The sequence below is a fragment of the Aquarana catesbeiana genome, linkage group LG02 (assembly GCF_042186555.1).
Source record: "Aquarana catesbeiana isolate 2022-GZ linkage group LG02, ASM4218655v1, whole genome shotgun sequence".
Lineage (NCBI taxonomy): Eukaryota > Metazoa > Chordata > Amphibia > Anura > Ranidae > Aquarana > Aquarana catesbeiana.
This window is the reverse complement of record NC_133325.1, coordinates 136,122,390-136,145,005: the sequence shown is the minus strand read 5'-3', so window position 1 is coordinate 136,145,005 and position 22,616 is coordinate 136,122,390. Positions and strand designations below refer to the sequence as shown.

The 22,616-nt window shown below is 43.2% G+C and overlaps 1 protein-coding gene across 2 annotated transcripts in view; it reads right to left on the bottom strand.

Moving 5' to 3' along the window:
* Positions 1-2,922: 2,922 nt before the first annotated feature.
* The window catches only part of POGLUT3 (protein O-glucosyltransferase 3), a 47,303-nt gene continuing 27,609 nt past the window's right edge, over positions 2,923-22,616 (bottom strand). The window contains exons 5-8 of one of the 2 annotated variants that reach the window (XM_073613494.1): positions 18,644-18,840; positions 17,193-17,387; positions 11,373-11,477; positions 2,923-5,582 (exon numbers count right to left, since the gene is read on the bottom strand). In XM_073613494.1, coding sequence (XP_073469595.1) covers positions 5,460-5,582; positions 11,373-11,477; positions 17,193-17,387; positions 18,644-18,840 — 620 coding nt within the window. In that variant the 3' untranslated portion in view covers positions 2,923-5,459. The remainder of the gene's footprint in view (positions 5,583-11,372; positions 11,478-17,192; positions 17,388-18,643; positions 18,841-22,616) is intronic. The other variant, XM_073613495.1, reaches the window with a different exon arrangement.

Here is a 22,616-nt window from a genome sequence, read left to right as displayed (position 1 = left end):
GTGCCGATGGTAATCCATTGGCCGGCACCCGATGATCGATATCTCCCGTGTCTCATCACAGCACGGCCGGGTCGCCGGCAGCGCACGCCCCCTACCCAGAAGTGTCAGATCACGTACTAGGTACGTGATCCGGCGCAGCCAAGCTGCCTTGCATCTAGGTTATACGATCGGCAATTGATTAAAAATTCTCCCTCCCCACACCTGCTACTTATCTTTCCCAACCTGTGTAAAAAAAAAAGGTATGTATACTCCCTCTGTCAGTCAACGGCAGCTGCAGGGGAGAGGAGGGAGCACCAACAATGACTGGGGTTTGGGTGTCTATGGGTGATAACCCCACTTCCAGAATTCCTAGCCATTGTCGTGTGCTCCCTTCTCTCCCATACAGCTGCCACTCCTTTACACAGGGGATCACATGACCGGACTGGAGTGGACTAATGCTGGGTACAACACAGGCCGAAAACAATCGGTTTGGGAGGAACTGAACGACTTTTGGCTTGTATCTACAGCTCCTCATCTGACAAAAGCCAGTCTCACAACCTCCTTCTGTTGAACGAGCAAGCTGGAAACCAGCATCCGATTAGCAACTGGCTGCTGATCGGAGTGTTCTGGTGGGAGGCAGTCCCTCTGTAAGAACACAACAGCTCAGCGGGGGAGATCGCTACACCAACATCTGTAAGTTCGGGCTCAACGAAAAAACTTATAGTGTGTATCAGGCTTAAGAATAGGTAACCATACACATCTTTTATTTACACAGGTTAGGCAGTATAAGTACAGTGCCTTGCAAAAGTATTCACCCCCTTGGCTTTTTACCTATTTTGTTACAATACAGCCTTTAGTTCAGTGTTTTTTTAATCTGAATTATATGTGATGGATCAGAACACAATAGTCTAAGTTGGTCAAGTAGAAAAATATATACATAAAACTATTTTTCACCAATAAAAAACTGATAATTGGCATGTGCGTATGTATTCACCCTCTTTGTTATGAAGCCCATAAAAAGCTCTGGTGCAACCAATTACCTTCAGAAGCCACATAATTAGTGAAATGATGTCCACCTGTGTGCAGTCTAAGTGTCACATGATCTGTCATTACATATACACACCTTTTTGAAAGGCCCCAGAGGCTGCAACACCTAAGGAAGAGGCACCACTAACCAAACACTGCCATGAAGACCAAGGAACTCTCCAAACATGTAAGGGACAATGTTGTTGAGAAGCACAAGTCAGGGTTAGGTTATAAAAAAATATCCAAATCTTTGATGATCCCTAGGAGCACCATCAAATATATCATAACCAAATGGAAAGAACATGGCACAACAGCAAACCTGCCAAAAGACGACCGCACACCAAAACTCACAGACTGGGCAAGGAGAGCATTAATCAGAGAGGCAGCACAGAGACCTAAGGTAACCCTGGAGGAGCTGCAGAGTTCCACAGCAGAGACTGGAGTATCTGTACATAGGACGACAATAAGCCATATCCTCCAAAGAGTTGGGCTTTATGGAAGAGTGGCCAGAAGTAAGCCATTACTTTCAGCAAAAAACAAAATGACACGTTTTGAGTTTGCGAAAAAGGCATGTGGGATACTCCCAAAATGTATGGAGGAAGGTGCTCTGGTCTGATGAGACTAAAATTGAACTTTTTGGCCATCAAAGAAAATGCTATGTCTGACACAAACCCAACACATCACATCACCCAAAGAACACCATCCCCACAGTGAAACATGGTGGTGGCAGCATCATGCTGTGGGGATGTTTTTCAGCAGTTAGGACTGGGAAACTGGTCAGAGTTGAGGGAAAGATGGATGGTGCTAAATACAGGGATATTCTTGAGCAAAACCTGTACCACTCTGTGTGTGATTTGAGGCTAGGCCGGAGGTTCACCTTCCAGCAGGACAATGATCCTAAACTCACTGCTAAAGCAACACTTGAGTGGTTTAAGGGGAAACATGTAAATGTGTTGGAATGGCCTAGTCAAAGCCCCAAAGCCCAGACCTCAATCCAATAGAAAATCTGTGATCAGACTTAAAGATTGCTGTTCACAAGCGCAAACCATCCAACTTGAAGGAGCTGGAGCAGTTTTGCAAGGAGGAATGGGTAAAAATCCTAGTGGTAAGATGTGGCAAGCTCATAGAGACTTATCCAAAGCGACTTGGAGCTGTGATAGCCGCAAAAGGTGGCTCTACAAAGTATTGACTTTAGGGGGTGAATAGTTATGCACATTGACTTTTTCTGTTATTTTGTCCTATTTGTTGTTTGCTTCACAATAAAAAAAAAAAAAAATCTTCAAAGTTGTGGGCATGTTCTGTAAATTAAATGATGCAGATCCTCAAACAATCCATGTTAATTCCAGGTTGTGAGGCAACAAAATATGAAAAATGCCAAGGGGGGTGAATACATTTGCAAGGCACTGTAGGTAAGTAACAGTAGGAGGGGAGGGGACATTTTTTAACACTAGTTAGCTTTAGGCTGGAATTCAACTTTAAAGTAATTTAAAAACTTTGTATTTTTTTTTGTTTAAATAACAAACATGTTATACTTACCTGCTCTGTGCAATGGTTTTGCACAGAGCAGCCCAGATCCTCTTCTTCTGGGGTCCCCCGCTGGCACTCCTGGCTCCACCTCATCTGCAAGTGCCCTCATAGCAAGCAGCTTTTACGGGTTTGATCCTGAGCTGCTTCCTGTATCTACAGACACATACAGCGAGGCTTGGCCTCGCCCCCCACTCCCTTGTCAAAGGATTTGATTGACAGCAGCAGGAGCCAATGGCCCCTCGCTACCATCCATCTGCTCTGTGAGGATGGAGAGAGCTGCTGTTATCCGGCACAGCGCTTGATTGAGATTGGGCTCAGGTAAGTATTAAGCGGGGGCTGGGGGGATACTCTGCACAGGTTTTTTTTTTATTAGAATTAGAGACATAAAAATATTCTTTATTATAAATTCATATTAAAAACAGTACATAGACATATGTACATTTGCAGCAGCAGCAGTTGAAGGAGATACGGTCATATAAAATAGTACTGAATATTCTTCATATTTCTCAATATACATTGTTATAGTTTTGGAAAACAGCAAAAACCAGAGAGCACTGAATGTTCATCATGAACAAATGTAACAGGTTTCCTTTATTTTGCAGGTTTCGCTTCCTTGCCATTTAGAGAACTCCCAGTACTTCTAGGTATGGAGGCAAATGAGACTCACTCCGTGCGAAAGCCCTGGGCCAATCAGCACTGTCACAGCGGAGTTCATAGCCCTGTGTAACCTATGACTCTGGTGACTCTTCGCTTACCCAAAACTTTCAATTCACTCTCGGCAGCTAAACGGAGCAGAAGGGGAGAGAAAGGGAGGTAAGTATATACATTTGCATAGGTCAGAATTAAAGTAAAACTGCTCCTTTCACTCACACAGGATGTAAAGAAACATTTATTTAAACTAGGGCCAAACTGAAGACTAAAGCTGGCCAAAAACTGTTCAAATTTTGGCCAATTCCTGCTGGATCCACTGAAATTTGTTCATTTGGGGCCCAGTCAGCACCACCTGGCTCTACAAAAGTTGATCAGTCAACTGACTTTTGACAAAGGAGCTGGGTGGGAATACAGTAGACAGCGCTGGAGGTTCATCTATCCATGCTGTTTAGCATGGTGTGGAGAAGTCAAGTTATTTCTCTTGTTTAGCCTGTGGGGCAGAAGGATAGAAATCTTATGGTGTATGGCCAAATTTAGACACCTGCACAATGCATTCAGTGTGCATTCTTTTATTAGTACCCTTGGTCTTTCTTTTGCTGAATAAAAAAAAAAAAAAAAAAAAAGAGAGTACAACAGTTGTGTTGTCAGTTAACCTCCAATTAAGACATTGATTCATAGGACGTACATGTGTCATTTTACATTACATTGCAATATAAATTATCTCTGTAGATACCGCTTCTGGTACAAGAGCATTGTGAAAGGAAGCAAGAGCAAAACAGTAAAAACTTCATGGCAGATTTGACAAAGTGGTATCTATGAGGCGGGATGGGGTCAAGGTAGGTTATGAGCAGTACCCACTACCCTGTCTGCATTCCATTGATTTAAAGCATATTTAAACCCAAAAACAGTAAAATATTGCAGCTTACCCAGTCCTTAGGTGGCTTACATTTGTTTTTGTATGTTTTTTTAACCTTCATTTTCTAGATCTTTGAGTAAAGGTTGTGTTTTTTTTTTTTAATTACAAACATGTTATACTTACCTGCTCTGTATAATGGTCTTGCACCAAGCAGCCCCGATCCTCTTCTTTTTGGGTCCCCAGCCTGGCAGCCTTGACTCCCTGCCCTGCTAAGTGCCCCCAATAGCAAGCCTCTTCCTATGGGGGCACTCAATCAGGCTCACTCCCACAATTGTCCATCCACACACACACAGAGGATGGCTCGGCCCCGCCCCCCTGCACTCTCCTCATTGGCTCACTGGCTGTAACTGACAACAATACCTCCAGCTGCTGTTCTATAAAACACAGAGAGGTGTGGTTCTGTAGTCCTCAGAGGACAATGTAACAGCACCGGCAACAAACACAGAAAGTTAGCAGCTCACAAGATTTTTTGGCACTATGAAGATATTTTTAACAGCTAAAATAAAACACTTTCAAATGGTATATTTAACAGACCTAAAGTGACCAAAAACAACATTTTTGTTTTTAGGTTTTGTTATGCTTTAATGTTCCATCTGCCTTTGCCTCCTTCTTCAACAGGGGTCAGAGATTTCCTATAGACCACTAGACGTATAAATCTCAATACAGGAAGATAAAGGTGTAGACCTATGACCCAAGCTAAAAGGGATATTTGTGGTTGCTGTACTGTTTTATTAAACTTTTTACTGTATTGTGGGAAACCTGGAAATTATTTCTAAGTGATAGATAAAGAAATGTTTGGAGTCCTGCGCTTAGCAATAGTACCTCTTTTGTAACAGCCCACCTTTATACATTTTGTTAATGGCTGCCGACATGGAGTCCTGCAGCTACTCCCTATATCAAGGAAACCTTCATATTTATTTCTAAGCACCCACCGCTCCCGTCATAAAGATAAGTAATAGTAGAAGTGGGTAAAAGACAAAATACAGTCATTTAAGAAAAATGATAACAATGGTGTACCGCAACGTGTATCAGCCAGCCACAGATCACCTATCAGATAAGGGCTGTGAGCTGACTGGTTGCTATGGCTTTGATCGTATCATTACTCTTGGCTCAGTTCATATAACCATGGCTCAGTATATGACATCCTGCTGGAATGAAAACTGTTACATGGAATTTTTATCAAAAAATCATATTAAAGGAGTCCTTCTGTACTGCGTGGGAGTTGTGTAAACCTCTAGACTGTGTAATGCCCATCTCTGGCCACAGCAGTACTGCTTTACAGTATACAAGCAGGCCATTCAAAGTAACACTTTGGAGACGACCAATGTTATTGTCTGGAACTCAGGATCCCATTGGTGTACTACAACTCATCCTTGCTTTTCTTCTTTATATGGCATTTACAGATAGTAGTATCATCTGGCTGAGGAACAAGCTCCATTTTATCACGGACTTCTGGACGGCTTGTTTGACGTTTTGCATACGTCTGAAAAACAGAAATATTAAATAATTTGGCTTAATCAACATTTTCAGTGAAGTAGAATACCTTTATTAGTTTTGGATAGAGCAGGGAAAGGTTAGATCTTCTGTCTGGTCATTCCTGTTAGGGAGATTTTCCCTCATTTCCTGTCCTGATATACAGATTTTCTGGTTTCCTCATTCTGAAGTGCATTTTCTTATACTAAACAAAAATATGTAGAAAAGTGAAACAGGAGGCTGGAAAGACAGTCTCTGGGGTGGGTATATTCAATGGTGGATGTACACCCAGGAGTGCCTTCACTATCAAAGGGAAAAGGGGAGAAAGAGGTACTCTTACCAGGAGCGATGGACCCAGCTCACCGTACGGTGGTGGGTCAATAAGGCATGGAAACGGAGACCTGAAGCCAAGCTCCCAAGATGGGCTGCACGATAACCTCTCCAATAGGCAGATGAACATCAAGGATGCCAATTTAGGGAGATAAATGGAACATTGCAGCGCCAAACAAGTATCAGCTTACTGGAAACTTCTCCTCCAGAGAAGCAGGATCTCCCAATCTATGGATAATGTAGGACCCACTAATCATGGGGTACTTTGTCGCAGCCTTTAATACCACACATCCTACCCGGAGGAGAAGTTTCCAGTAAGCTGATACTTGTTTGGCGCTGCAATGTTCCATTTATCTCCCTAAACTGGCGTCCTTGATGTTCATCTGCCTATTGGAGAGGTTATCGTGCAGCCCATCTTGGGAGCTCGGATTCAGGTCTCCGTTTCCATGCCTTATTGACCCACCACCATACGGTGATCTGGGTCCATCGCTCCTGGTAAGAGTACCTTTCTCCCCTTTTCCCTTTGATGGTGAAGGCACTCCTGGGTGTACATCCACCATTGAATACATCCACCTCAGAGACTGACTTATACAGCAGTTGCCTCTTCATTACATCCCGTTTCACTACTACCACTTTTGGGACTCACATTCACTGTTTATTTTGTATTTTTTGGTTTCAGCTGTTATAACATTGTAATTTATATAAGATCCACCACGGGTTTTATATTTGTATGCTTTATTGCAAGTCTATTTTTACTAGTCACCTTTATACGTTGACACTTTGCAGTTTATTGCATCTTACACTGTTTTGCACTCCTGCCTGTAATATACTTCAAATACTTGTGACACCATATATTCGTTTTTTTGCGACTTTAAGTCGCATGACGCATTTTTTCACTTTAACAGTTGTGAAACACACAATATTGTTAAAAGCTTCTATACGTGAGAGACTAGTCTTTCCAGATAGCCTCCTGTTTCACTTTTCTACATATTTTTGTTTTTTTCATTTCTAGTGCTACACTTTATACCTCCATTTTTACCATTTTTTTGTCTAATTGTTGTGTTGGCTGCTCACACTTTATAGGTTGGCGCAGTATTTTACTTATCTTTACATTTTCTTATACTAGTCTTTCTCAACTGGTGTGAGGCGGCACACTAGGGTGCCGCCAGAGGTCCTCAGGTGTGCCGTGGGATTAGGGGAGAGAAGGGCTGTCAGATGAGCCCAATCTCCCGATCCCCTGCTGAACTGTCCATCGGCACTTTGAGGGAGCTCTGTCAGTTTTAGCAAAGTCAGAGTAAAGGGGAAGGGGAGTGTGCTGTGCTCTCTGCTTCCCCCTACAGTGCAGTACCTGGCTGTGTGAAGGAAATGTACTGTGCTAGAACTTTTAAAAGGGCTTTATACGTGTGTGTACGTACGTGTGTGTGTGTGTGTGTGTGTGTGTGTACACATGTGGGGGTGTGTGTATATGTGTACACATGGGGGTATGGGGGTGTGTGTGTGTGTGTGTGTGTAGATATAGGAAAAAAAACACGCTAGATATAAGTGGCAATGATGATTAAAAAATTAACATATTAAAAAATCCAAACAGCAGCAGCTTAATTGCAAGATAACACAAACAGAGTAGGAAGGAGAAGCTGCGCTCTATATGTCTAAACCAGCAATGACTTATAGATATCAGAATAAGTGTGCATTGACAAAGTTCATAACAAAACACCCAGGTGAGCTTGGTCCAAACTTAAGTGCCGCCACCTATTAAAAAACTCGCTTACCAGATGGCAAGCAAAAGCATGCAGATGGTTTTAGCCCAGCCACGGCCTTTGCTTGATAAGGGACATCCAAACTAATATACCCAGATGAGTTGTCTGTATACCGCAATCCCCTGTGATCGTGGGCGTCCGGTAGGTCCCGGTAACAGAAATTAAGAGAAAGATCAGTTCTTGGGCAGCCACGGATGACTTTGCTTTGTCTTTCAGAACCTCATTCTCATGATATTTAGAATCTTGTCAATCTCAACAAGACTGACAAGATTCTAAATATCATGAGAATGGAGTAGGAATGTTGCACTAGGCAGGGACACAGGGGTTGATTTTATAAAATTGGAGAGTGCAAAATCTGGGGCAGGTCTGCATAAAAACCAATCAGCTTTCAGGTTTTTTTAATCAAAGCTTAATTAAACAAGTTGAAGTTAGAAGCCGATTGGCTACCATGCACAGCTGCGAATGAGTTTGCCCTCTCTCATTTTAGTAAATCAACCCCACAGACAGCAGTAGAGTTTTACAGAACACCTAACCCAGGCCCACTCTGAAAAAACAAAAAAAAAAAAAAACTTTGGCTGGGGAACCACTGTAGAATTTCAGGAGAATGGAAAGATGGGTTTCAGTTTCAAATGTAAAGAAAATAAAAAATGTAAAAAAAGAAGGTAAAGCGACAACGCGGGGATAAGCTGAACAAGTTACATTTTAGGTGAGGTTGAAAAAAGACACAAGTCCAACCTATGTGTGTAATTATAGGTCAGTATTACATTGTATATCCCTGTATGTTGAGGTCGTTCAGGTGCTTATCTAATAGTTTTTTAAACTATTGATGCCGCTGAGACTAGCACCTGTGGAAGGGAATTCCACATCCTTGCTGCTCTTACAGTAAAGAACCCTCTACGTAGTTTAAGGTTAAACCTCTTTTCTTCTAATTTTAAATGAGTGGCCACATGTCTTATTAAACTCCCTTCCGCAGAAAAGTTTTATCCCTATTGTGGGGTCACCAGTACGGTATTTGTAAATTGAAATCATATCCCCTCTCAAGCGTCTCTTCTCCAGAGAGAATAAGTTCAGTGCTCGCAACCTTTCCTCATAACTAATATCCTCCAGACCCTTTATTAGCTTAGTTGGCCTTCTTTGTACTCGCTCCATTTCCAGTACATCCTTCCTGAGGACTGGTGCCCAGAACTGGACAGCATACTCTAGATGCGGCCGGACCAGAGTCTTGTAGAGCGGGAGAATTATCGTTTTATCTCTGGAGTGAATCCCCTTTTAATGCATGCCAATATTCTGTTTGCTTTGTTAGCAGCAGCTTGGCATTGCATGCCATTGCTGAGCCTATCATCTACTAGGACCCCCAGGTCCTTTTCCATCCTAGATTCCCCCAGAGGTTCTCCACCCAGTGTATAGATTGCATTCATATTTTTGCCACCCAAATGCATTATTTTACATTTTTCCACGTTAAACCTCATTTGCCATGTAGTTTCCCACCCCATTAATTTGATTGAACTGTTTATCCCATCCTCCAGGTCGTTTATGAACAAATTAAACAGGATTGGTCCCAGCACAGAACCCTTGGGGACCCCACTACCCACCCCTGATCATTCCGAGTACTCCCCATTTATCACTACCCTCTGAACTCGCCCTTGTAGCCAGTTTTCAATCCATGTACTCACCCTATGGTCCATGCCAACGGACCTTACTTTGTACAGTAAACGTTTATGGGGAACTGTGTCAAATGCTTTTGCAAAATCCAGATACACCACGTCTACGGGCCTTCCTTTATCTAGATGGCAGCTCGCCTCCTCATAGAAGGTTAATAGATTGGTTACGCAAGAATGATTCTTCATGAATCCATGCTGATTACTGCTAATGATACAGTTTCCTTTCCCTTCACTTAACCCCCACTCTCACTGAAGGAGGTCTTCCCCTGGCAGCTAGGGGAGTCCCCCAGCTCCAGCAGCTCCAGCAGTGCTGGTCCCTGACTGGTTTCACCAATGTCACTCAATGGAGCGTACTTATTGGGATGCCCCAGCCCTGGATCGGCCTCCCTGGCACTTCCCCCTCTATCCTTCCTGACTGTCACTCATCTACTCGTTTCTAGTACCTACACCTCTTTGTCTCCACCCGCCTCTGTGCTGGCACCTGCCGAGTACATCCCCAGCCCTCCTTTAGTATGGAGGGTATTCTCAGTGCTGACAGTTGCTTCCCTAGATTCAGAACCTGGGCTTCCAGGGAAACAATGTGCTTACATTTTGCACAGCAGTGTTCACCCTCGATCAGATGATCAAGGAACGCATACATGCCGCAAGATGTACACCGAGTTGCATCTTCACACCTGCCGGCCATCGTACCTACTAATTTAATGAGGATTGGGGATTATACCCTGTCCAAATTACCTAACAACTAGCTTCCTGACACTAATACTCAACAATACAATACACAGGTACTTGCCGCCCACATGCACTTGCAGACCAAGTTATAAAAGAAATAGTTTTTTTTTTTTTTTGACAATCTAGTGGATATTGGCACATGTGCAACCGTTTTATTTTTGGACTCAAAGGGGAGATTTAGTAAAACTGGTGCACACAGAATCTGGTGCAGCTGTGCATAGAAACCAATCAGCTTCTAACTTCAGGTTTGTTGAATTAGGCTTTGACAATAAAACCTAGAAGCTGATTGGTTACTATGCACAGCTGCAGATTGGATTCTGTGTGCCAGTTATAGTAAATACCTCTCCAAAATTAAAGCAGAGTGCCACCCAAAATTGGAACTTCCGCTTATATGCTACCTCCCCCCTCCGGTGTCACATTTGGCACCTTTCAGGGGGGAAGGGGGAACAGGGACCTGTTTTTGACAGGTCTCCTTCCCCACTTCCAGGAGACAGGCCGCTCCCCGATCTCTCAGAAGTTCGGCCCCCCCTCCTCTTTCCCCCGCCACCAGGCCAATTAAAACTCGCAGTGCGCTTTGCGCATGTGCAGTAGGGAACCCTTACCAGGAATTGTGGCAGGAGCACCTAGGAGTTGATCTGAAGATCAGCTGGGGTGCCAACATCGTGGGCTCCCTGGCCAGGTAAGTGCCCTAATTAAGGTACAGGTAAGTGCCCTAATTAAAAGTCCGCAGCTGCAGTATTTGTAGCTGCTGACTTTTGATTTTTTTTTCACCCAGGCTGGACCTCCTCTTTAAGAAAAACTCGCTTTTTTTTTTTCTAATGCAAATCAACCTTATCAGACTGTGCTCATTTATACAAAACAAAAACATACTTCCGTGCATATTCTGTAAGTACATACTGTATGTACATAGGGAAACCATATTTGCTCATTACATATGCAGGTTTTGTAGTGCTGAAAAGTTGTTGTGCCTAATCCCATTGCAGTTGTATTAGGAAGGGTCTTTCTAATCGAATACAACAATCTAACGTGTCCTATTCATGTGACATGTACATTTTAGTAATAGCTTCACTTTAATATCCAAGTACAATATATTTTAAGAATCTGGGGACTGTAAAACGTTGATGACAATGGCTATAGCATTACAATGTCAAACATTAAAATTGAAGACTAAAAACAGACATATTTAGACAAAACTGAAAAGTGAATCACAATTTTAGTGACTCCAAAAATAAAATGATTACACAATTCATAATTATGATTCATGATTTCCCTTTGGAATTAATAAGGTATTCTGTATCTAAATGATGATTTCAGATCAATCACCTGGAAGACTTTATAGTAATAACAGTAGAGGCGGTGAGGCTGCAGCAGCTCCCTAGCAAGAGCCTGGCCCTCTTTGGCAATCTTTTTGACTTCTTCATCATTATCCTGGAAAAAAAAGAGACAAGAACATAACAGCAGAAGTTTCAGTTAAATCGCCAAATAGGAAGAAGATAAGTGTGCAAATTCTTACATGAAGATTTATAATCTAGATTATAAGGCATCCCTGCAGTGTGGAATGTAATAAAAAAAAACCTCTTAATTCTGCTTTTAACAGGAAATGTTCAGTTTCTTTCTGATTTCTAAAATGACTGCACTGGATAAACTTGGATGCACTGAGATTTTCTGTTAGATAGGATTTGGAGAAACTTCTCCAAGCATCAATAGACACAAACCACAGGTTTATGCAGACCGTCTATTAATAAGTTAACAAAACTGTATTCAAATGTAAATGTATTCTAACCTAGAAAGGATTATGTCCTGGGAAGAACTACAGGCTGCCATTTACATCCCAGGAGTGGACAATTGGTAGGCAGACTTCCTCAGCTGTCAAAGCCTGGATCTGGGAGAAGGGGCTCAACACTTGGAAGTGTTCCACAACCTGTGATATAAGTGGGAGAATGCCATCTGTGTCCCTCTTGGCCTCCAGCTTCAACAGCAAACTGGACAGGATTGTCTCCAGGTACAGAGATCCTCTGGCAGAAGCAGAGAATGCTCTGGTGGCTCAGTAAGATCAGTACAGTCTCATGCATGCCTTTCTCCTTTCTAGTCTGCTCCATGGGATGGAAATGGGGGGTATTTCAGTATTATTTATAGCTCTGGATCTGCCCAAGCAGATTCTATATTCTGACCTGTTCAGACTCCGGGCAGATGCTCTGTGGGCTCTCCCAGCCTATCAAGACCTTCTGTTTCAAAGACGTCACAGTCCCTGGCTTTAATGGCAAGGCTGTTTAAGATCAGGTTTTGGAGGGACAAGGGCCTCTCTGAGTTGGTGGTTCCTACCTGGATAAAAGATAGGAAATCTACCTCCTGCAATATATACCATCACACATGGAAGGCATATTTCGCTTGAAGCAAGGAAAGAAGCTCTCATCCCTGGAAATACTCAGTTTGATGAATCCTGACCCTGCAATCAGGCCTTCATCATCATTTTGCACTATCAAGGGTCATTTTGCACAGAGTACTAGATCAAGGGTCATTTTGCGCAGAGTACTATCAAGAGTCAAATATCAGCACTTGAGATCTGGTTCCAAATACCGCTAATTTCCTATTGTTTGGTTAGAACCTTTGTACAGGGTGCATTTCATCCCCTGTGTGATCACCTGTGTCTTTGTGGGATCTTGATTTGGCTCTCTTGGTACTCCTAATTAAGGTTGAGCTCCGGCTGGTTCGCACACTCCACGTGCCGAGCACGCCAGGAAATCGGCACGGCGCTGCGCTAATCACAGGCAGTGAGAAATTTTCCCGATGTGCGGCTGCAGAGATCGGGAAATGTCTCACTGCCTTTGATTAGCGCAGCACCATGCCGACTTCCCAGCAGGCTCTGCACGTGGAGTGTGCAAACATACCAGAGCTCATCCTTACTCCTAATGAACCATTCTGGATAATCCCCTTTCCACTCTTACTCAAAAGGTGGCCTTTCCTAGTTGTCAATCACCTCTGTGAGGCATCTGTCTGACAGCCTTGGTCTGTAAAGCACCTTTCTACACAGGGACAAGGAGGTGTTGAGGCCCAGAGCCTCCTTTTTTCTCAAAGGTATTTTCGGCCTTTCACCTCAACCAGGGCATGGCTCTTTAATCCATCTGTCTAGCTGCAGTGCATCAGAAGAGTTCCCTTCATTGTGTGGATGTATTCCATGCCGTGTGGGTTTACCTCACAGCCACAGCTTCCATTAGAAATTCTGACTCTATGGGGTTGATTTACTAAAACTGAAGAATGCAAAATCTGGTGCAGCTCTGCATAGAAACCAGGTTTTATTGTCAAAACTTAATTGAACAAGCTGAAGTCAGAAGCTGTTTGGCTATCATGCACAGCTGCACCAGATTTTGCACTCTCAAGTTTTACTAAATAAACCCTAATTTGTCAATCCTGATGGTCTCCGCAGGTCATGGTCTTCATGGCTCAGACAAATTATTATTCGGTCTTATGTATTGTGTTCCAACCTTTTCTTTCAAGCCACACTCTACAAGGCCTGTGAGTGCCTCTTGAGCTTTTTGACATCAAGCAACTATTTGCTAGATTTTGTGAAGAATGTGACTCTGCGCACCAGTAGTGAACTACATTAAAGCTGCAGACATGAAAATAAAACATCACTCAACACATGTGTATAAAAATATGCTCTGCTGATTCATATATCTATACATACATACTTCAATTTGATGTCACGCACCCAGTGATGACAGAACAACAAAATGGACATGGCCTAGGGCGTGGCTTGGAAGCACGCTGATGTAAGAGCCATCTACCCATGCAGCATTGGAATGGCTTTAAAGTGATTTTGGAGATTTTATTCAGTTATTATGTGACTGCATTTTTTTCTTTATTTTCTTAATAAAAATACCTCAGTGAGCACTATGTCAGTTTTTGTATCCTTTTGAGCACTTACCCATGCTTTATCGCCTGAGCAGAGATCATTGCTGGATTTACAGAGTGAGAGTTCTGGGGTGGATTGCTTAAGCCCTGAGAGAGTTGCTTAGCTTTGTTTCCACGTCCTATTCACAAAAACATATGAACTGGGGTGCAGAAAGTTGGCAGCAGGTGCTCTGGAGAGTCAAAATTTGAAATATCTGACTGTAGCAGGATGATTTTGGATGTCCCAGTGGTCTCTGAATCCTGTGTCCCTCAAGAAAACTGGATGTTTGTACACATTATAAAATCTATTTAAGGGCTCATTTACACTTGCTTCGACTTCAACACACATTAAAGCGCCTACCGCTTCAATATGCTTTTTTAATGTGTTTTTGATGCTTCTGTGATGCTTTTTTGAAGCATTAATGAAGCTTGGCAAATGCCCTGTGTGTGTGTGTGTCTGTTGATATCTCATATCTGCAATACCTCCAAAAAACACAGGGAAGCTAAAGCTGGATAAAAGCCTCTCAAAAGCTGCAGGTGCTTCAAGCGAGCTTTGTCATAGACTTCTATGGAGGCTTTGGAGACGCTTTGAAGCATCACCAAAGCGACATGGGGTATATTTTTTGAAGCAACGGAAACACAATGACTGTAAGCTAACCGTTTATTTAGTGACAGGAGCTTTGACTGGCATTCAGAGAGCTTTAAAAGACTGTGTCCAATGCCATGTTTTGAATCAAGTGTAAACAAGCCCTTAGGCCTGTTTCACGCTGGCTTCAGCTTGCATAAGAGCAGTGTGAACAGCAAGCTTTGACAAAGCATTTTCAGAGCTTTCAGCAAGATTTGTTGAAGCTTTTAGGGCCGGTTCACACTAGATGTGTGTGGCTGAATTTGAATCGCACAGACATTGCATGTGATCTGCACAGCAGAGCGAATCACATGCGATATCTAGCATCGCACTAGTGTGAACTGGCCCTTAAACTACCATTCAAATCTAGTTTGTCAATGCTGAACACAAAACCTAATAGGAGTGTTGATTGCCACTATAAGCATGTTGCTAACAGGCTTTCAACAAGCTTCAAGAAGCTTTGAAAACTGCTAGCAGCTTGGTTTAAGTGGCAATCAGCACTCCCATTAGGATTTGTGTTTAACATTTACAAACTGGAGCTAAATGGTACTTTAAAAGATTCAACAAAGCTTGCTGAAATCTCTGCAAATGCTTTGTCAACGCTTGCTGTTCACACTGCTCTTATACAAGCTGAAGCCTGTGTGAAACAAACCTTAGAGTTCATTGAGGGACACAAGTCTCACCCATTTGTGTCTGTGATCCTTGTCCTAGCATTGCTCTGCTGCAAAACTGAGGCATGCTGGGAGTATTAAGATTGTTTTTTTGGCAGTGTCCAAAGCATTTAGATGACAATATAGAAAAATTTGGGGAGTGGGGCAAAGAGATGCCCCAAGAAAGCAATCAGGAGGATCAGCCACAGTATATCGTATATAGAAATGTAAATAGCTTTATTAATGTATCAATAGTAGGTTAAAAAACAGTGACATTGATGTGGAATTATTCCCCAACATACCCCATTATAAAAAAAACACACATACAAGGTTGACAAAGTTGTCACAATATGGCACCAGAACTAAGGGCCCCACGCATACACACACATGCATACCCAGTCACAATAGAAATAAATGGTGCTGCTATTAGGATTGAATTAAACACAGGGATTTCATGTTCATGTAATAAATAGTATCTAAACTAAATTTGACAGTTTTTTAATTGCTGAATGTCTATTTAGGACTTATGTTGATACTGGTGTCCATGAGTTGATGGAATTCCTGGTGAAATGGTTAATAATGATGTCACTGAGCACAGTAGTAGTAGACTAGTCTAGTACTGTCATCCATAGACAGGCGTCCTGGATTTAAGTATAAGCCGATCGGGATAGAGTTAATGAATTGTTTAGGCACAGTTATTCATGCAGTGTCAGACTTCAATTATCATTTAGCCTTGTTGACATAGCCGACAATGCACAGTTCGTGTAGGTACACTCAATATTCACTTCATATATGAGGGGGGACAGGTAGGGAGAGAGACGGTAAATTTATAACACAGCCCGAAGGCTCTCACCATTCCGTAGTAATGGCTGGAACCACCGTGATTCTATCTGATCCATACTTCCCCAAGAGTGTCACTGAAGTGGATATAGATATTGCCGCATTGATTAGGCTTAGGGCGTGTCCACTCGGTGCAGTGCGATCGCAATCCGATATATCTCGGCTATGCGCGGAGGTTTCCGATCAGCTGTCTGGGAGGTTGACTATGGTGGCTCATGAGTCAATACAGGGCAGGCTTATTCAAGCGGACCAAGGAAAGATGGCGGTGCGGGGAAATCACGCACATTAGCTGGGACACATGGTAGAGCGTGGGGCTGGTCTGGCGCTACCTACGTCAATGCTTTTTGCACACGTGATTGTGCGCTTCTTCAGGATCTTCTTTATAACAGGGTATGTTGGGGAATAATTCCACATCAATGTCATTGTTTTACATTTAGTGTTTTTTTAACCTACTATTGATACATTAATAAAGCTAATTACATTAATAAAGCTAATTACATGTCTATATACGGTATACCATGGCTGATCCTCCTGATTGCTTTCTTGGGGCCCCACTCCCCAAATTTTCCTTAGTAACCATTAATCTTTGGAGGTATCCCATCCATTTGGACGAACCAGTAACCCCCCCTTATCGTGGCTGAGTTGTCTCATCACTAAGTAAACTGGATTCATGTTTGCTTTTATTCATATATATATAGATGACAGTATAACCCAACTGTCTCTGAATCCTGTGTTTCTTAAGGAAATACAAGAAATGGACTTTAGGGCAAGTAAAAACTCAAATTTTAGGCTTTATTTGCTGAATAGCAGGACAATTGTGTGGTGTACAATAGCATTTTCACACCTGCCTGTAGTCCTTCAAAATGGTAGCAAACTTTGTGGGGGGGATCCCGACAAGGTAAAGGCATAATGTGCTAGTATACATTGCATACTAGCTCATTATGAAAGACTTACCTTGAAACAAAGCCCTCCAGCGGCACACTATCACTGCTGCAGCGGCTTCCATCTTCACCCAGTCTTCCTTCCGGGTCCGCAGGTTGCAGCCGCTTGAATGGCCGAGCCGCAGTGAGGTCATGGCCACGGTACATAGCTCTGAAGAGTTTACTACCACTTTAAGTTATAAAATGATGGTCTCACCTTTGCCCAGCGTATCTTTTCTATGAGATCCCCCAGGCTGCGTTTGATGGGAATGTAGTGCTTCCCTGACTTTAGCGCACTGTAGAAGTGTTCATAGTAGGAAGAAGATTGTTTAAGCACCAGGCTGTCACCCAGCAAGAGATAGGGGAATCGATATGCTGCCACTGTCCCATCCACATTCACCTGGTACTTGTACTGTGGAAACACAAGAATCAGATATGAAACACAAAACAGTATTTATGTCTCTGCCTTAAACCTAAAATTAGTCAATACCTTACCTTAATCTGGCTTCCGGCCTTGAGAATGATGTCACCATCCTACTGGCAGGATCCTGGGGAAATGTCAAGTACCCAAAATCTCAAGAGAAGACGCCTTTGCACTGTGCTGAGACTTGTGAGATTTCATGTACTTGGCTTTCCATGGGACTTAACTGGAAGGATAATGAATCACCCCTTCAGTAGAGAAGCCAGTGGTAAGGTAAGTATATTGAAGTTTTTTTCCCCTTACAGGTGTTTTTTTTTTTTTTTACATTAATGCTATTTACAGTGGAGGAAGGTCCACTAAAGTGGTTGTAAACCCTTACCTATACCCAGTGAAGTGACTGGCCTCAGGTGATACACAGAGATGAAACAAATCCTCCTACATATGTTGTACCTGTTTATCTGCAGCCATTTGTCCTGTACATCCTTGTAAAGCTCAGGGATGAAAAGGATTTTTCACAGACTCTGCAGGGGTTGCAGAGCTGCAGTTGCACACTGTGCAAGAGCTCTGAGAGCTGATTGGAGGGAAGAGACACACCTCCCTTCACACAGCACACAGGAACAGAGCTGAGGCTGTCAATCAGCTGGAGATCCCTCCCCTGTCACCTTTTTTCTCTTGGTGTCAGGAAAACTTGTCAGAAGGGACTCATGCTGATAGTATCTACTAGACAGCACCGATAAATGACACTTAGTGCTTTGGAGAGAGGCAAGTAAACACTATAGAAATATGTGCTTTGTTCAGATTTCATGTCTGAGGTTACAGGTTTAATTTGAAGTATAAGATATTATCACTAAGATTGGATAAACTGGGGCACTAAAATGTCTTTTTACATTATAGTTTTGTACAGAGATTGGAGCCTGCATAAGTCTCACTAGTGGCAACTGGTAACATCTGAAACAAGGACGGAACATGGTATTACCCACAGCAGCCAATAAAATCTTTCATCACATTCCTGCTCTAGGAAACCAATATCTGCCATATATATATTAGAATGGAGGTGCAGACAAAACAAGCAAAAAATATCTGCTCCAATAACGTAATAAAACAGGACTGTAACCCATGTTTTTCCTCCACTGTAATCTGTGATCTCCTCCATCTTGTCTGATTAGTTATATAATAACTGATCCAACTACCTTGCCAGGAAAGAGAGTTCAGACTTGGACCTTGTGACAGTCTGTCATAAGACTCACTTTAAAGAAGTCAAAGAATCCAACTAGTGGAGCTTTCCCCAGCTGCTTCTCCATCTCACGGAAGAAGAAATATCCAGTGATACCAGCATCCAGAAGATCAGGGTATTTTTTAGACATTCGGACAAGCTGGAGACGTTCCTCCCGGCTGTCCCGTCCTCTGAAGAAGGCCTGCTCGGTTTTGTTATCCCAGGGTGGACCTTTAGCATTAAGGAGGGAAAATTAGGTTTTTATGATTATAAAAAACAGAGAAAATAGGATTTTTATACCAGCTTACCTATACAATCCTTGTCTTGGAGTACATCATGGGACACAGAGCCTAAGTAATAACTTAATGGGTATAAAGGCACCTTCAGCTGATGGACACTGGTATACACAATCCAAGAAGTTCACTCCCTATATAACCCCTCCTCCTATCAGGATTACTTCAGTTTTTGTGGCAAAGCAATATACTTAAACCCCAAAAAGAGGGGAGGGACCTCTGTGTCCCATGATGTACTCCAAGAAAAGGATTTTACAGGTAAGCTGTTATAAAAATCCTATTTTCTTTATTGTATATCATGGGACACAGAGCCTAAGTAATAACTCAGGGTACCCCCAGACTTGAGGACTTATACTGCTGCCCGCAGCACACTGCGCCCAAAGGCGATATCCTCATACCTTCTTACATCCACTTGATAAAACTTGGTGAATGTATGTACTGAAGACCAAGTTGCGGCCTTACAGATTTGAGCCATGGAGGCCTGGTGACGCACTGCCCAAGAAGCACTAACAGCCCTGACTTGAAAAGGAGGAATCTTACCCCTTAAATCATAAGTCTGAATTATAACTTGCCCAATCCACTTAGTGACAGTGGATTTCGACGCTGCCTGTCCTTTCTTAGGACCCTCTGGCAGAATAAATAAGACATCAATCTTTCTAATCTGAGCAGTTGTCTTTAAATAGACTTTCACTGCTCTCACCACATCAAGACAATGTAGTTTCTTCCCTGGAACATGGTTTTGCAAAAACGATGGCAGGACAATATCTTGGTTCAGGTGAAAACCTAAGACCACTTTTGGCAAAAAAAATTTGGATGAGGGTGTAACACCACTCTGTCCTCATGAATAATCAAATATGGCTCTTTACAAGAAAGAGCAGCCAATTCCGAAACCCTCCTTGCTGAGCATATAGCAACCAAGAATACCAACTTCCTTGTCAGAAGGACTAAGGGAATATGTTGTAACGGTTCAAATGGCTGTTTTTGTAACACTGACAAAACTAAGTTCAGGTCCCAAGGGTGGTTTGACTGGCGGATTAAGCCGCATCACCCCTTGCATAAAACCCTGGACTAAAGAATGTGAAGCAAGCAGTCATTGAAATAAGACCGATAAAACTGAGACTTGGCCTTTAATAGCACTCAAGGCCAATTTCATCTCTACCCCTAATTGTAGAAAGGCAAGAATTCTGCCTATGATATATCTCCGAGGGTTCCAACCCTTGGATTCACACCAGGAAACATAAGCCCTTCAGATACTATAATACAGGGGTCAGGAACCTTTCTGGCTGAGAGAGCCATGAACGCCAAATATTTTAAAATGTAATTCTGTGAGAGCCATACAATTTGTTTAAAACTAAATACATGTAAATGTGTGCATTTTATGTAAGACCAACACTTTTAAAGTACAATAAGTTTCTGAATTCTTTTTAATAATGTTGTTATGCTGACCAATGATGAATAAGTACTTCTTACCATGAATGCGACTTCTGGTGCTGCATGGTTTTGCTGATGGCTTTGTAGTCTGGTTGATACGTGGTGAGGACATCTCCCCACTGTACTATCCACATCTACCCCCACTGTAATATCCACATCTCCCCCCCCCCACTGTAATATCCACATCTCCCCATTGTAATATCCCCATCTCCCCCCACTGCAATATCCACATCTCCCCCCCACTGTAGTAATATCCACACCCCCCCCCACTGTAGTAATATCCACATCTCCCCCCCACCATAGTAATAGCCACATCTCCCCCCCACCGTAGTAATATCCACACCCCCCCCCCCCCCCACTGTAGTAATATCCACATCTCTCCCCCACTGTAGTAATATCCACATCTCTCCCCCACTGTAGTAATATCCACATCTCTCCCCCACTGTTGTAATATCCACATCTCCCTTACGACTGTCTGCTTGTTTACCACACAAGCAGGCAGATCCACGAGTAGTTGAGGCGGGTGATGATGACGTCAGCGCGCCGCACACCTAGGCCGCCACCGGGTGTACCAAGATGGCCACCGCTCTGTTGCTAGGTCGAAGCCGCGGCCTTTCCTATGGGCTCAATCCGCGGATCGGCACACCACGCGATCCGCGGATTGAGAGGCGAGAGCTAGATGCGGCCATCAAAAGAGCCACATCTGGCTCGCGAGCCATAGGTTCCCAACCCCTGCTATAATATATAGTTCTTGAAGCTGCCTTTATTGCATTAATCAGGGTAGAGATAACTGACCTGGAAAGCCCACGTTTCTTCAGAATGTGGGTTTCAATACCCAAGCCGTTAAATTTAGAGATCATAAGGTAGGATGGAATATCGGCCCCTGTGAAAGTAGGTTTGTCCGTAGTGGAAGGGACCATGGATCCTCCACTGCCATCTTTACGATTTCTGCATACCATGACCTTCTGGGCCATGCTGGTGCTACCAGAATTACCGGCTTTCTTTCCAGCTTGATCCTGCAAAGAAGTCGTGGCAGCAACTGAATAGGGAGGAATGCATAAATCAGTGAGAACTGATCCCACGGGGTCACCAACGCATGCAAGTGGATCCCGTGTCCTGGACACAAAGTTGACTAACTTCATGTTAAAACTGGACGCTAGAAGATCTACGTTCGGAGTCCTCCATCTTTAACAAATAGCCCGAAAAATGTCGGGGTGAAGAGACTGCCTGCCAATATTCTACTCCCGGAATGAAGACTGCTGATAGGAATGGAACATTCCTTCCTGCCCAAGTTAAAATATGGTTCACCTCTGTCTGCGCTGCGAGACTCTTGATGCCCCCTTGGTGATTGATATAGGCCACAGCTGTGGCATTGTTGGATTGAATTCTGATAGGACAATCCCGTAGCCTGAAAGTCCAGACCTTTAGAGTCAGACACACTGCCCGAATCTCTAGGATGTTGTTGGGCAAGGCTTTCTCTGTTTTTGACCACTGTCCTTGGACAGTTGTCTTCTCTAGTACTGCTCCCCAGCCTGAAAGGCTGGCGTCTGATGTTACCACCTCCCAGATAACTGGTCTGAAGGATTTTCCTTTAAGCAGATTCTGGGTTAGCAACCACCAACTGAAGCTTTGGGACACCCTTGGGGACAGCCGCATTGGCAAGTCTAAAGCTTGAATCGTTTTGTTCCAAGCAGACAGGATACTGTTTTGCAACAGTCTCGAATGGAATTGAGCATAGGGAACTGCTTCGAATGAAGCCACCATCTTTCCTAACAACCGCATGCAAAGGCAAATGGAGGGATCTCCTTTTGACCTGACCATCCGCACCAGCTCTCTTATGGAGTCGATCTTTGCCAGAGGCAAGAACACCTTTTTCTGGGCTGTGTCTATGATCAGACCCAAGTACTCCAGCTTTTTTAGCGGTTTTAAGGAAGACTTCTCTAGGTTGAGAATCCAGCCTAGACTTTTCAGGTAACCAGTTGTAATGCGTACACCATGCTCCAAACGAGCCACCGACTGGTCTATTAGCAATAGATCGTCTAGGTACGCCAAGACTGTTATGCCCTGTGCCCTTAACCTGCCTAGAGGTGGGGCCAGGACTTTTGTAAACACTCGGGGTGCTGTAGCTAGCCCAAAGTGCAAGGCTATGAACTGGAAATGCTGCTGTTCTACCTCGAACTGCAGAAACCTTTGGTAAGCGAGAAATATAGGGACATGCAGATATGCATCCCTGATGTCGATAGATGCCAGAAGTTCTCCTCCCTGTAGGATAGAAGCCACTGA